The sequence below is a fragment of the Hippocampus bargibanti genome, linkage group LG06, assembly GCF_051943395.1.
Source record: "Hippocampus bargibanti isolate YZ-2025 linkage group LG06, ASM5194339v1, whole genome shotgun sequence".
Classification (NCBI taxonomy): Eukaryota; Metazoa; Chordata; class Actinopteri; order Syngnathiformes; family Syngnathidae; genus Hippocampus; species Hippocampus bargibanti.
The window spans coordinates 29169825-29183759 of NC_142739.1; the positions used below are offsets into that span (position 1 = coordinate 29169825).

Here is a 13935-nt window from a genome sequence, read left to right on the forward strand (position 1 = left end):
CGAAAACCGGAAGTTCCCAAAACAGCCCGTTTTTCCTTCTAAGTATTAAATATACGACTTGATTTCACTTTGTAAACAGCGTTTGTTGTTTTAAACTGCTTTGTAAATACGATTGAGTTGACTTAATCCTGGTTTTATGTCTACCGGAAGGCAATGACTGTAAATTCGTTTTACAATGTGGGTTTCCCCATTCAATCACTTCCGGGTTGAGTTTCCGGGTTTTTTTGCGGTAGCCGCAAAACTTATCCTGTGACTGTAGTGTCCTCGGGAGTTTTGAAAGGCGCTATGTATTATTATTATTATTATTATTATTATTATTATTATTATTGGCTGACTTGTCTATTGGTGACAATATCGCTCCAAGGAACATCACAGAAAAACGTCACTGTAAAGCCATATAACTTGTAACAAATGCCACAAAAGAGTTTGCAATTCTCACAAAGAGGACTTTTTTTAATTTCTCCGCCGACTGCATGGCTGCAGTACCACAGACACTCAACACCTTCAACTCCTCACAAGTGCAGAACAGAACATTTCAGAGAAAGGAACGTTTGACAAATAATTCCTTTGTGATCTGTGGAAAGGTGCGGTGTGTTAGGGGGTCTTTCTTCCCAGGCAGCGGGGTTAGTCTAGTAAACGCAAACAAGGCAGAGCACAACGTGTACAGCGTTATAATTTTTGTTGTTGTAGTACATGTGCAATTCTGATATGGAGAATGTGGCAAAGTGCAGAGTCTCCCGATTGGGTTTACTCCTTGGAAGCCATGTGGGCAATCAGGTCACACACGCGGTTGCTGTAGCCAAATTCGTTGTCGTACCTGTGAAGAGAAACGGTTGTCACTCATCACAATACTTCTTTTTTTGCCATTCCGGAATTTATTCGGGAATTGAAAATAGGACAGAGTGCCATTCCTGAATTTGTTCGGTTATTTTTGTCATGCTTGGGTGCTGATTAAGCACTGGCCATGACCTCTGGCTATGTTTTTTTTGCTTTCCATAAGGAAGTAGCATTTCCCATTTTTCCATGTTAGCGCTTTGTTTTAGCTTCAGCTGTTGTTTAATAATAATAATACATTTCATTTACAAGTGCCTTTCAAAACTCTCAAGGTTACTTTACAGTCACAGAAGTGTTTTTCTGTGGCTGAGCAACGGCAGCAACACGCGCCAGCGTTTATTCAACCCAGAAGTAACTCAAATAGATAGAAAGCTAGCTAGCTAATAGATTGGATTGAATTTGCCTTTATTAGTCTCGCAGTGGAGACATTTGATGAAAGGTAATAGCTAACTAGATAAATAGATAGCTAAGTAACTCAAATAGATTTAAAGCTAGCTAGCTAATAAACGGCTAATATCTAGATAGATAGATAACTAATAGATAGCAAATAGATAAATAGATAGGTAGCTAGATAGCTGGTTAGATAGCTAGCTATATAAATAGACAGCTAAGTAACTCAAATAGATAGAAAGCTAGCTAGCTAATAGAGAGCTAATAGCTAGATAGATAGCTAATAGATAGCACTTTGCTGCTGTGAAATGTAAATTTCTCCTCTGTGAGACTAATAAAGGCATATCCAATCCAATCGATAGCAAATAGATAGGTAGCTAGATAGCTAATTGATAGCTAATAGATAGGAAATAGCTAACAAATAGCTAGATCGCTAGCTACATAAATAGATAGCTAAGTAAATCAGATAGGTAGAATGCTAGCTAGCTAATAGACAGCTAGATAGCTAGATAGATAGCTAATAGCCAAAACTGGGTGGCTAGCCTACTTTCTATCCTCGTCAGCAATATTTAAAAATATCTGTACTTGTACTTTCACGATAGAACACATACCAGGAAACCAGCTTGACAAAGTGGTCATTGAGGGCGATGCCAGCGCCAGCATCAAAGATGGAGGAGTGGGTGTCACCGTTGAAGTCTGTGGACACAACCTGGAATGGAGGAATGTCACAATCGTTTGTTGATTAATAACTAAAAAGGGGCTGGGGGTGGGGATTAGGAGTATGAAAGTAACATACCTGGTGGTCTGTGTATCCCAGAATACCCTTCATGGGTCCATCGGCGGCGGCCTTCACCACCTTCTTGATGTCGTCATACTTGGCCTGTAGAAAGCAGTTAAAATGGATGCTAAGTTCAGGACGAAACGGCATTAGAACAATAAGTACAGTGATACCTTGGCTTACAAACTTCATTGGTTCCCAGAAAGTGTGTGTAAGGCCAAAAGTGTGTATTCCAAACATTAATTTCCCATAGGAAACCATTAAAATGAGAATAATCCGTTCCCAAGTCCCCATAAAACATCATTTTCTATTAAATAAGCCTTATAACGACACACACAATACCTTATTTTATGTACAATAAATGTGCTATGGTATTGTAATTAAAGAAATAAACTGTACTGTATGATAAAGTCGTTTTATTTCCCTTTGTGATGGTCGATAGCTTGATGGAATGGATAGCTTTTTGCATAAAGTGTCTCAAGGAGCTCTGAGTTGTACATCTTGGAAGTTGTGATATTGTAACAGATGCAGGCAGACACACTAGAAACTTCATTAATAGCTCTTTTCTCTTCAAACTGTACAGATGGCTCGGTCAGGTTATTTGTGGAGCCTGATTGATGGGATATTTTAACCTTGCAGTCTACACTCTGCCTTTGAATGATCAATAAAGTTGAAACGAGTCCAAATTTCACTGTGTTTTCTAGCCATGTTCTCACCTTTTCACTTTTGTTTTTTTTTGTCTCAAGCTCTGTCGTCTACCTTTCCTGTTCATGTGCACCTCTGTGTTTCTGTACCCCCCTTCACTGCTGCGTGTGTCCCGCCCGTCCCTCCCCTACCACAGAGCTTGACCAATCACGTGCGGCTTTAACCGAAGACTGGGGGCGGGGAATAGAGGACAAAAAAAAAAGTCTCACGGGTTTCTCCAGACGGACGGTGAGGTCCACCACGGACACGTTGGGGGTGGGCACACGGAAGGCCATGCCGGTTAGCTTGCTATCAAACAAACACAACATGTCAACTCACCATGAGTTTTATTCCTAAAAGGTGCCATTTTGTTTTTGTTGTTGTTGACATTGTACCCGTTCAGTTCAGGGATGACCTTGCCGACGGCTTTAGCGGCGCCGGTGGACGCGGGGATGATGTTTTGGCTAGCGCCGCGACCGTCTCTCCACAGTTTGCCCGAGGGGCCGTCCACTGTCTTCTGAGTGGCGGTGATGGCGTGAACTGTACTCTGGCGGGGAGAGAGAGATTTAAAAACGGAAATGAGCGACAGTGTCACCTACTGGAGTGGATGTGCTATTACACACACACATTCCCTCATTCACTGCCATATTTGCAAAAATGTATAATAATAATAATAATACAAATAATAATACATTTCATTCATAAGCGCCTTTCAAAACTCTCAAGGTCACTTTACAGTCACAGGCACCGGCGTTCACTCCACCAGGAATAACTCAAATAGATAGAAAGCTAGCTAGCTGGCTAATAGATAACCAATAGCCAGCTATTTACCTAGCCGTCTACCTGGCTATCCAGTCAGCCATCTAGCTGGTCATCTAGCTGGCTACCTAGTTAGCTAACTATTTGCTATCTATTAGCTATCTGGCTAGCTAGATATCTAGTTAGCTATCTATTTATTTGCTATACATTAGCTATCTCGCTTGCCAGCTATCTATCTAGTTGGCTCTCTATTAGCTGTCTAGCTAGCTGTCTAGCTAGCTCTCTATCTATCTATCTCACTAGCTAGCTACCTATCTATCTATCTAGTTAGCAGAAATCTTAATGTCTTCTTTCAACAGAAAAAAAGGAGTTAATTCCTAAGTTAAATGTTAGTTATATGAGCTTGGAATGAGGGTGGCTGTACAAAATACAATACAATACAATACATATTGGTTGATATAGCGCTTTAACAAGAGCTGAAGCTGTAACAAAGCGCTAAAATGTACAAAAGGCAAATGTTGCCCCTTCGTGGAAGAGAAAAACATTTCCAGAGGTCTGACCAGCGCTTTATCGGCACCCACACAAGAAAAACCAAAACCCTAACAAATTCAGGAATGTCCCTCTACGTTATCTTTTCAATTCTCAAATAAATGGACCCACAGAATTTTGAGTTTCAGGACTACATAAATATTCAATGCAGCGTAAGAATTGTTACACTCTCTTCTTTCATTAGAAAAAAAATAGTTAATTCCTAAATGATACGGGTCTGGAGTTATATGAGCTTGAAATGAGGGCGGCTGTCCAAAATATTATACAATACATACATATTGAAAGAGTTAATTCCTAAGTTATATGGGTCTGAAGTTATCTGAGCTTGAAATGGGGGTGGATGTACAAAACACAATGCCTATTGGTTTATTCGCGCTTTAACAACAGCTAAATCTGGAACAAAGTGCTAACATGGAAAGAAATGCTACCTGCTTGTGGAAGGGAAAAACATTGGCAGAGGTCTGACCAGTGCTTTACCGTCACGCAAGCATGAAAAACCAAACCCGAAAAAAATTGTAAATGGCAGTGAATGAATTCAACTAATTTCTGGTCATATTAATAGCCATTTGTAATTAAAAAAAAAAAAATCCAATGAGTATGATTCTTTTACCCCCCACTTTCGTGATATCGCGATAAAACACTCACCATCAAGCCCTCAACGATGCCAAAGTTATCATTGATAACCTTGGCCAGGGGGGCCAAGCAGTTGGTCGTACAAGAAGCGTTGCTGCCAAGAACAAAACGTCAAAATGGTGAAATAAATAAACTGGCCGCGTCCAGGGGAGGGATAGCGACATTCGGAGTGTTTCTCACCTGACCACCTTGAGGGAGTTGTCGTACTTTTCGTGGTTAACCCCCATGACGAACATGGGTGCGTCGGCGCTGGGAGCCGAGATGATGACTCTCTTGGCGCCGCCCTTCAAGTGGGTCTGCGACCAAAGCGGGGGGATGGATCTGTTAGCAATATGGCCACAAAAGCGCTAACGTGCCGTCAGATGAGACCTCGTCGTACGTACCGAGGCTTTCTCGATGGTGGTGAAGACGCCGGTGGATTCCACCACGTACTGAGCACCAGCATCGCCCCATTTGATGTTGGCGGGGTCCCTCCTGCACGACACATAACGTTAGCATTTCGTTTCGGAAGACAATTGGTGCAGTTAGCCACACATGCTAAATATTTTTATTTGATTTTTAACACATTCACTGCCATTACCGAATTAATTCTGTCCGTAGAGCGCTATTCGGATTTTGTTTTTTCTTGATGGAGTGCCGATAAAATAATAAATAATAAACAATAAACAAATAAATACATAATAGTAATATATTTCACTTATAAGCGCCTTCCAAAATTCTCAAGGTCACTTTACAGTCACAGGTTAAGTTTTTCTGTGATTGAGCAGCGGCAGCCACACGCGCCAGTGTTCACTCAACCCGGAAGTAACTCAAATAGCTAGGAAGCTATCTAGCTAGTTATTGGATAGCTAACAGATAGCTAGCTAGGAATTCACTCAACCCGGAAGTAACTCAGATAGAAGGCTGGCTAGCTAATGGATAGCTAACAGATAGCTAGCTAAGAATTCACTCAACCCGGAAGTAACTCAGATAGAAAGCTTGCTTGCTAATAGATAGCATATCTATAATAATAATAATAATAATAATAATAATAATAATAATAATAATAATAATAATAATACATTTCATTTATAAGGGCCTTTCAAAAACTCTCAAGGTCACTTTCCAGTCACAGGATACAGTTTTTCTGTGGGTGAGCAGCGGCAGCCACATGCGCCAGCGTTCACTCAACCCCGAAGTAACTCAAATAGATAGAAATCTAGCTATCTGGCTAATGGATAGCAAATAACTAGCTAATAGATAGCCAGATAGCCAACAGCTAGCCAGCTAGACAACTTACAGGCAGTCAGCTAAACAGCTAATAGCTAGTTACCCAGCTAATAAAGCGCTGGTCAGACCTCTGGCAATGTTTTTTCCCTTCCACAAGGGGGCAGCATTTGCCCTTTTTTTCATGTTAGCGCTTTGTTCCAGCTTCAGTGGCTATATAAACCAATATGTATGCATTGTATTGTATTCTGTACAGGTGCCCCCATTTCAAGCTCAGATAACTCCAGACCAATATAACTTAGGAATTAACTTTTTTTTCTTTTTTTTGATGAAAGAAGAGAGTCTAAGGTTTCTTCGACTATGAATTGAATTTTTATGTAGTCCGAAATGTCAGTATTCTCTGGGTCCTGGAATTCGAGTGACAATGACAAAAACCCTGGCACTGGAGTGGACACATTTTTGCACATCGTCTGTCAGTCAAAGTACATTTTTCAACTTACTCGTGGAAGACGGAGATCTTGTGACCGTCGATGACCAGCTTGTCACCCTCAGCCTTGACCTCGCCATGGAAACGGCCGTGGGTGGAGTCATACTTGAACATGTAGACCTGGAAAAAAAAGGGGGCGGCGGCAAGTTTGTCAAATAAAAATTCTGACCTACAACCTCCGAAATCGTAAAACTCACCATGTACTCCAGGTCGATGAAAGGGTCATTGATGGCCACCACCTCCATCTTCTTGGAGTGGAAAGCAGCACGCGTCACCAGACGACCAATGCGGCCGAATCTGACGATGAAGACAAACACCCAAATATTTTTAGGTCTGGCCTCTAGGTGGCGACATGAGCTGGAAAATTACAACAAGGGGCAGGAAAAACGTTTGCTCCCTCCTAATTTAAAGTAGCGAAACTCAAATAGTGTCATGAAAATGGTATACGATATGATTTCTGTTACAATCCATTAAGGAGTGCCACAGGGTTCTGTTTTGGGGCCCCCTTTTATTTGTTATTTATCATCAATGATTTTAGATCTAAACGTGCTGGACGCAATTTTTTTGTGCCGGCATCGTGACATAATGCATTATTATTTATAGAAAGCTGTCACAATGGCTACTGGGGGGGGGGTCAAAAAGTGCTTTAAAGAACACTGAACGCAAAATGACAAAGATTTATGGGATTTATGTGATGCTAATATTAGCTAAGCCGATAGAGTTTCTCTCGCTGTCCAATTTCCGAGCCAATCACAAGTTGATTCTTTTGTTCTCAAATGTGATGGAAAAAAAACATAAAAATCAATCTGGTGTTATTTTCCAGCTGCCAAAATATGCCAGCACCGTTTTTGATTTGGAAGGAATGTCGGCGCCATTTGACTGTCATGGCTGAACAGCTCTGGGGCCATTGTGCTTTTTTTTGTGTCTGTCATAGGCAGTAGTTTCACTTTCACCGCCCCGCTTTGTTCAACGGAAAGATTGCTGCTCGCGGCTTGGAATTGAAGCGGATTTACAGGAGATGTCAATGGATACTACAGCTTCGTCAATGGATACTACAGCTTCGTGTTTGCTTTCAACATTTAGGTTGTAGCAGAGGTGTACATTTTTTAGCATGTCGTCCCTGATCCACTGGTGAAAAGGACACTTTGATGCTCTCCTCTTTCATCCAACAAAGAGTGTTAAAAATTGAATGACTGTGTCTTTCGTGTGAATAATAATAATAATAATAATAATACATTTTATTTCAAGCGCCTTTCAAATCTCTGAAGGACACTTTACAGTCACAGACAAGCATAGATACAAGAATAAATAAAATACGATTATAAATATAATACAATAAATAAAATACAATTATAAATAGAAACAAGAGATAGAGCTACACAAAAAAATGCAATTTTAAATCGGTGGCTTTTGAGATGGAATTTAAAGGTGGGAAGAGAATCAATGTTACAAATGTTGGGAGCGAGTTCCAGAGTTTGGGGGCAGAGCAGCTGAAAGCTCTGTCCCTATCGTGCTGAGACAGGCGGGGGGGGGGGGGGGGGGGGGGGCACACAGATGTGGATGGAGGAGGAGGATGTGTGTTGCGTCACATTAGTTGTTTTTTTTTGTTGTTGTTTTGATTTCAAAATGGCGCCGCGAGAGTGGCTGCCTTTAGAGCAGCTTCTGTATTTTGTCTTTCTACTTCTTCCTTTCCTTTCCTCTTCATTTCATCACTTTGCTGCTGTGAAATGTAAAAGGCTATCAAAGTCGTTTTTTTTTTCCTCTCACCGGGAAATTTCTTGGTACACAAACACGATCGAGGTGTCAAATTTGAAGGGGGGGGGGTGTGGGGGGGGGGGGGGGGTGCGTCATATGATTGCTGCACAGTTTTGACGCGCAAAGCCCCTTCAATGAGGGTCCAAAGTCAAATGTGCCAGTTGTTGCTTGATGACGACCGACTAAGTTTCATCAACACTTGTTACTTTTTAACTGCGGGGGGTTCAAAATACACTCGGGGCGGAACGATGGCAAACATCCAAGTGAGCCAATGGAAATTGCTTGGGAGGGGGCGGGGTTAAAAAAAAAAAAAAAACGGTCTATATGTTGAACTGCAATCACCTAAAGGTCAAAGGTCAAAGTGCAGTTGCAGACCGTGTGCATTTAATCAGGACTATTATTACCTAACAGTGCACAGTGAGGCTTTTATACAAACATGGTCATTTGCAGTCATCCACATCGTGCGAGGAAAAGGGGGGGGGGGGGGGGGGGGGGCGTAAAATGCGGGTGGCTAAAAGTGGAGTAAAAATAGCTTGACATTTTCCCAAAAGGCTCACTTGCAAAAGGAGCACAGATGACATTGCAATGCACGTGGACCCCCACCCCACGCAACCAGATGCGTTCAAATAAATTAAAAAGTCTTACCCGTTAACTCCGACTTTCACCATTTTTGCCTGAGTTGAGCGAGTCCTCTGCGGAGAATAAACAACAACAACAATGAGAAGAAGTTAGTGAGAAGAACGTTTCCGATCACTCAATCAACAGGTGCTTCCACTTCCTGGTCTAATTGAAAGATTAAAATTAAAAAAAATGTTGAGGTGAGGGGGGGTTGGAAAAATAAATAAATGATGCTTCCCATTACCGTTTGTGAGATGCCTGAATCTGTCCTGCGACTCCAGGTGAGAGTGGGGGGAGAGCGACGTTCAAGTCGGCTTTTTATGGGGGGGAAGTGGACTTTGAAGCCACGCCCACACCCTCCCCCAACACCACCTTTCTTTCTTTTTTTTTTTTTTTTTGGCGCACCACACACCCCCTCCTGCCCTTCTGAATGTCAAGGTCAACCACTCCATAGCTTGCTACATGTGGGGGGGGGGGCTTACGCCTTAGGGTCCAGAGCTGACCTTCTCAGTGACCCCCCCCCCCCCCACGCGACGCACATGCATTGGACGTATAAAAAGGCAGCAGACTGCAGGATCGGATCTCATGTCCAAAGAGCATGACCCCCCCCCGCCACCCTTCCATTTTTGCTCTTATCTTGTGTGATGTGAACCGCTGGCGTGTTTTCAGAAATTAAAAATATATATATATATATATATATATAAATGATTAATCATTTTTTGGGTTGTTTTTTTTTACATTTTTGATTGATTTATAATTATTTTTTTACTACTTAATTTATATAATATTGAATTCATTTTATTATTTATAATTTATAAATCTATTTTATTTGGGTAGAAATAAAGCTGCCTTGCTTATTTTAATGCAACAAATATTGTTGTTTTATTTCGAATTATTTTATATTATTTATGTAATATTTACATCATTTTTATTATTTATCATTTCTAATTATATTTTATTTTGGTATAAATAAAGCTGCCTTGCTTATTTTAATGCAACAAATATTTTTGTTTTATTCATAATTATTTTATATTATATTATTTCATTCATTTTTATTATTTATAAATCTATTTCATTTGGTTTTAAATAAAGCTGCCTTGCTTATTTTAATGCAACAAATATTTTTGTTTTATTTCTATTTTATATTATTTATATAATATTGAATTGATTTTTATTTCATTTTAAGTATTTTTCATTTTAAGAATTTTTATTTTATTTAAAATAATTTTAGATTATTTATATAATATTAGTTAATTCATTTTTATTATTTCTAATTATTTTATTATTTATGTTGGTATAAATGAAGCTGCCTTGCTTATTTTCATGCAACAAATAGTTTTGTTTTATTCATAATTATTTTATATTATTTAATTCATTTTTATTATTTATAAATCTATTTTATTTGGGTATAAATCAAGCTGCCTTGCTTATTTTAATGCAACAAGTATTGTTTTATTTCTAATTATTTTATATTATTTATGTAATATTTAATTCATTTTTATTATTGATAATTACATTTTATTTTGGTACAAATAAAGCTGCCTTGATTATTTTAATGCAACAAGTATTTTTGTTTTATTTAAAATTATTTAATATTATTTATATAATATTTTATTTATTTTAATTATTTATAATTTATAATGACATTTTATTTTGGTACAAATGAAGCTGCCTTGCTTATTTTACTACAACAAATATTTTTGTTTTATTTAAAAATATTTTATATTATTTAGATCATGTTAGTTAATTCTTTTTTTATTATTTATCATTTCTAATTATATTTTGAGTTATTCCAGGTTGAGTGCTATCTATTAGCTATGTAGCTAGCTAGCAATTACTTATCTATTAGCTAGCTAACACTATTTGAGTTTCTCGGGATTGAGTGAACACTGGCGCGTGTGGCTGCCGCTGCACACCCACAGAAAAACTTATCCATTTACTGTAAAGTGACCTTGAGAGTTTTGAAAGGTGCTTATAAATTAAATGTATTATTATTCTTAATGTTATTATTATGATTATTATTATTATCATCAGTTATTTCCGGGCTAACGATACCTTCTAGTGGACTTGTACTAAATCACACTACACTTGATTGATTCAGACATAGCACTACTGAAGGCCTAGCTTTGAAATCCACGGCCTGCCACTGCAACACCTTGAACAGAACAACGGGCAGCAGACGGTCATACTGTGGTCACTTTTTGAACATTTTAATCAAATAACAAATGTATAATTACTGGTGAAATTATTATTATTTTTTAAATATATTTACTCATGTAAACGCTTAGTCACCGCGCGTAAAGAAAAGGTCACGACGCTTATCCGTGTTTAAAAGTTCATCCATTTTGAGCATATTGCAAAAGTGCCGCGAGGTGACACTGAAGGCCCGGCAACCCGAGTCTTGCCACATTCTGTTCAACGTGCAATATATTGACATTTGTGTGTATGTGTGTGCGCGCCCTATCAGTTGCGTGTTTGCAGACGTGCCATTGGACAACGGCGACGTCCAAGCGAGGAACCAAAAAGCTTGGCGGCGGGCGTGCGTGACGCTCGGCAGCTTAAGGTCAAAGAGGGGAAGTAAAGGGCAAGCTAAGATTAGACGGCGGCTGACTGCGCCAACACTTCGGATGCCAGACTTTGGGACGACTCGCTTAAAGGACAACCGACGTCTCCGGACAAGTTGTGTCCATAATTTATAAAATGTCTTCTAATGACTTCTACTGAGCGTATTTTACAAAGATTCCACCGTATGTAGCTATATTTTACCTTTTAAGACTTGCGCTGAATATTCCGGAAGTCTTGTTTTTGACTTGGTGACGAGTCCGTACGTGACGTCACTGAAGGAACGCCCCTGACTGAAAAGAGGACACATTGTAGCAGTCCTTCCATCACATCACGTCAATGCATTTTGCTGTACTTTGGTCTGAAAACGTCGTGTTGCACCAAAAAAGAGGCAGAAGAGGGCGACAAAGCTCCATGTAAGGAATTAATCAGCCTGTGGAAACGGCCTAATTAATTCCTTACAGGAGCTTTGTCGCCATTTTCTGCCTCTTTTTGTGCTACATTTCTCGCCCCCAGACCTCAAAATGGCATGGAATAAATTATTTAATCGATTGCAAACATGTATGCTTTCCTCTTCAGAACTATTTTAATCATATTCATAACTGGATGTGTAACAAGAAAGCATCTTCTCAAAATCTGAAACCATTGTTTAGATTCTCCAGCAAGGCAAGACGTCTTGGGGTGACGTCACGAACTGGGGGCGGGACCTTCTGAAACTGGCCACTTCCGGGTTCATATTTTTTTGGGCAGATTTTAGACACTTTAAGTCATTTTTATTGATGTTTTGCATTTGACTAAAAATATCGTGTTTTGGGTATTTTAGATGCTATCAAACGTTTTTCTGATGTCAGTTAGGAAACAAAAACGTGACAGTCGGTTGTCCTTTAAAGTTGCGTTTGAAAGAAGCGTGAAGACCAACGAGAACATGATGGAAAGGAGAGCCCCAAACTTAAACTCAATCGAGAAAAGGCATCAGAATGTTTCTGAGGCCAATCCAGGAATTTTAAAAGAGGTGCCACACAGGCGTGAATGCATTTTTAGGAAATCAATATTCAAGTATGGAGCAAACAATTATGTTTTTTTCCCCCCCAAGATGGCGGCACGTGAACACGCAGCGGCTCCTCTCTCAAATTGGCGTTTTCGTGTTTATTATGTTTATCAAAGTCATTATAATTGCCTTTCACGCTGTGTCCGACTGGACAGTAATTTAATCTGTGCTGTATGTATTGCATATTAGCATATTTGACAATAAAGATGACTTTGAGCACTAATGTAAATTGAGTTATGATGCCATCTGGTGGCCCGTGAGAGAATTGCATGCATTAACTTTAGGAGAAAATTCGTATAATAATAATAATAATAATAATAATAATAAATTGCATTTATAAGCACCTTTCAAAACTCTCAAGGACGCTTTACAGTCACAGGATATTTTTATTCTGCGGGTGAGCAGCGGCAGCCATACGCGCCAGCGTTCACTCAACCCGGAAGTAAGTCAAATAGATAGAATTGTGGGGGGAGGTTATGGATTTTTATGGTCTAATCATTATTATTATTATTTTAATATATCCAAAAACACGTGTTTAAGGGTGTGAAGACCTTTAACTCATTCACTGCCAGACAATGTGCAAAAATGTGTCCACTCCAAGTGCCAGGGTTTTTGTCATTGTCACTCAAATTGCAGGAACCACAGAATATTGAGTTTTAGGACGACATAAATAATCAATGCAGGGTAAGAAATATTTGACTCTATTTTTTCATCCGAAAAAAGAAAAAAAAGTGTTAATTCCTAAATTATATGGGTCTGGAGTTATCGGAGCTTGAAATGGGGGCGGCTGTCAAAAATACAATGTAATTGGTTTATATATATATATATGATTAAATAAATCAATATGTATATATGGTATTTTGTACAGCCGCCCTCATTTCAAGCTCAGATAACTCCAGACCCATATAACTTAGGAAGTAACTCTTGCTCAAGATGTATTGTATAGTATTTTGTACAGCCGCCCCATTTCAAGTTCAGATAACCCTAGACCCATATAACTTAGGAATTAACTGTTTTTCAATATGTATGTATTGTATAGTGTTTTGTACATCCACCCCCATTTCAAGATCAGATAACTTCAGACCCATATAACTTAAGAATTAACTCTTTTTCAATATGTATGTATTGCATAGTATTTTGTACAGCCGCCCCATTTCAAGTTCAGATAACCCTAGACCCATATAACTTAGGAATTAACTGTTTTTCAAAATGTATGTATTGTATAGTGTTTTGTACATCCACCCCCATTTCAAGATCACATAACTTCAGACCCATATAACTTAGGAATTAACTCTTTTTCAATATGTATGTATTGCATAGTATTTTGTACAGCCGCCCTCATTTCAAGCTCAGATAACTCCAAACCCATATAACTTAGGAATTAACTCATTTTCAATAGGTATGTATTGTATAGTATTTTGTACAGCCGCCCTCATTTCAAGCTCAGATAACTCCAGACCCATAGAACTTGGGAATTAACTCTTTTTCAATATGTATATATTGTGGTACACAAAAAAAACAGCAAAGAGAGACAAAAGGTCAAATCTATTTATTGGTGTAAATCGTAAGAGGAGTTGGACACACGATGGCGCAGATATTTCTACTTTTATAAAAAATATACGACAACTTGCA

General features: G+C 39.0%; 2 protein-coding genes across 3 annotated transcripts in view; both read right to left on the reverse strand.

Moving 5' to 3' along the window:
- Nucleotides 1-432: 432 nt before the first annotated feature.
- On the reverse strand, nt 433-9024 carry gapdh (glyceraldehyde-3-phosphate dehydrogenase). Its single transcript, XM_088997712.1, has 12 exons — nt 8938-9024; nt 8721-8767; nt 6518-6617; nt 6334-6440; nt 5011-5101; nt 4808-4923; nt 4640-4721; nt 3082-3233; nt 2917-2995; nt 2021-2104; nt 1836-1933; nt 433-817 (listed from the first exon to the last, which is right to left on the reverse strand). Exons 2-12 carry the CDS (start codon nt 8741-8743, stop codon nt 748-750), a joined length of 1002 nt encoding a protein of 333 aa, XP_088853838.1. The 5' UTR covers nt 8744-8767; nt 8938-9024; the 3' UTR covers nt 433-747.
- A 4823-nt stretch (nt 9025-13847) lies between these two features.
- nppcl (natriuretic peptide C-like) overlaps nt 13848-13935 on the reverse strand; it is a 3494-nt gene continuing 3406 nt past the window's right edge. For both annotated transcript variants that reach the window (XM_088998906.1, XM_088998907.1), the window contains exon 3: nt 13848-13935. This exon is cut by the window's right edge and continues 531 nt beyond it. The gene's annotated coding sequence lies outside the window, so the exon portion shown is untranslated.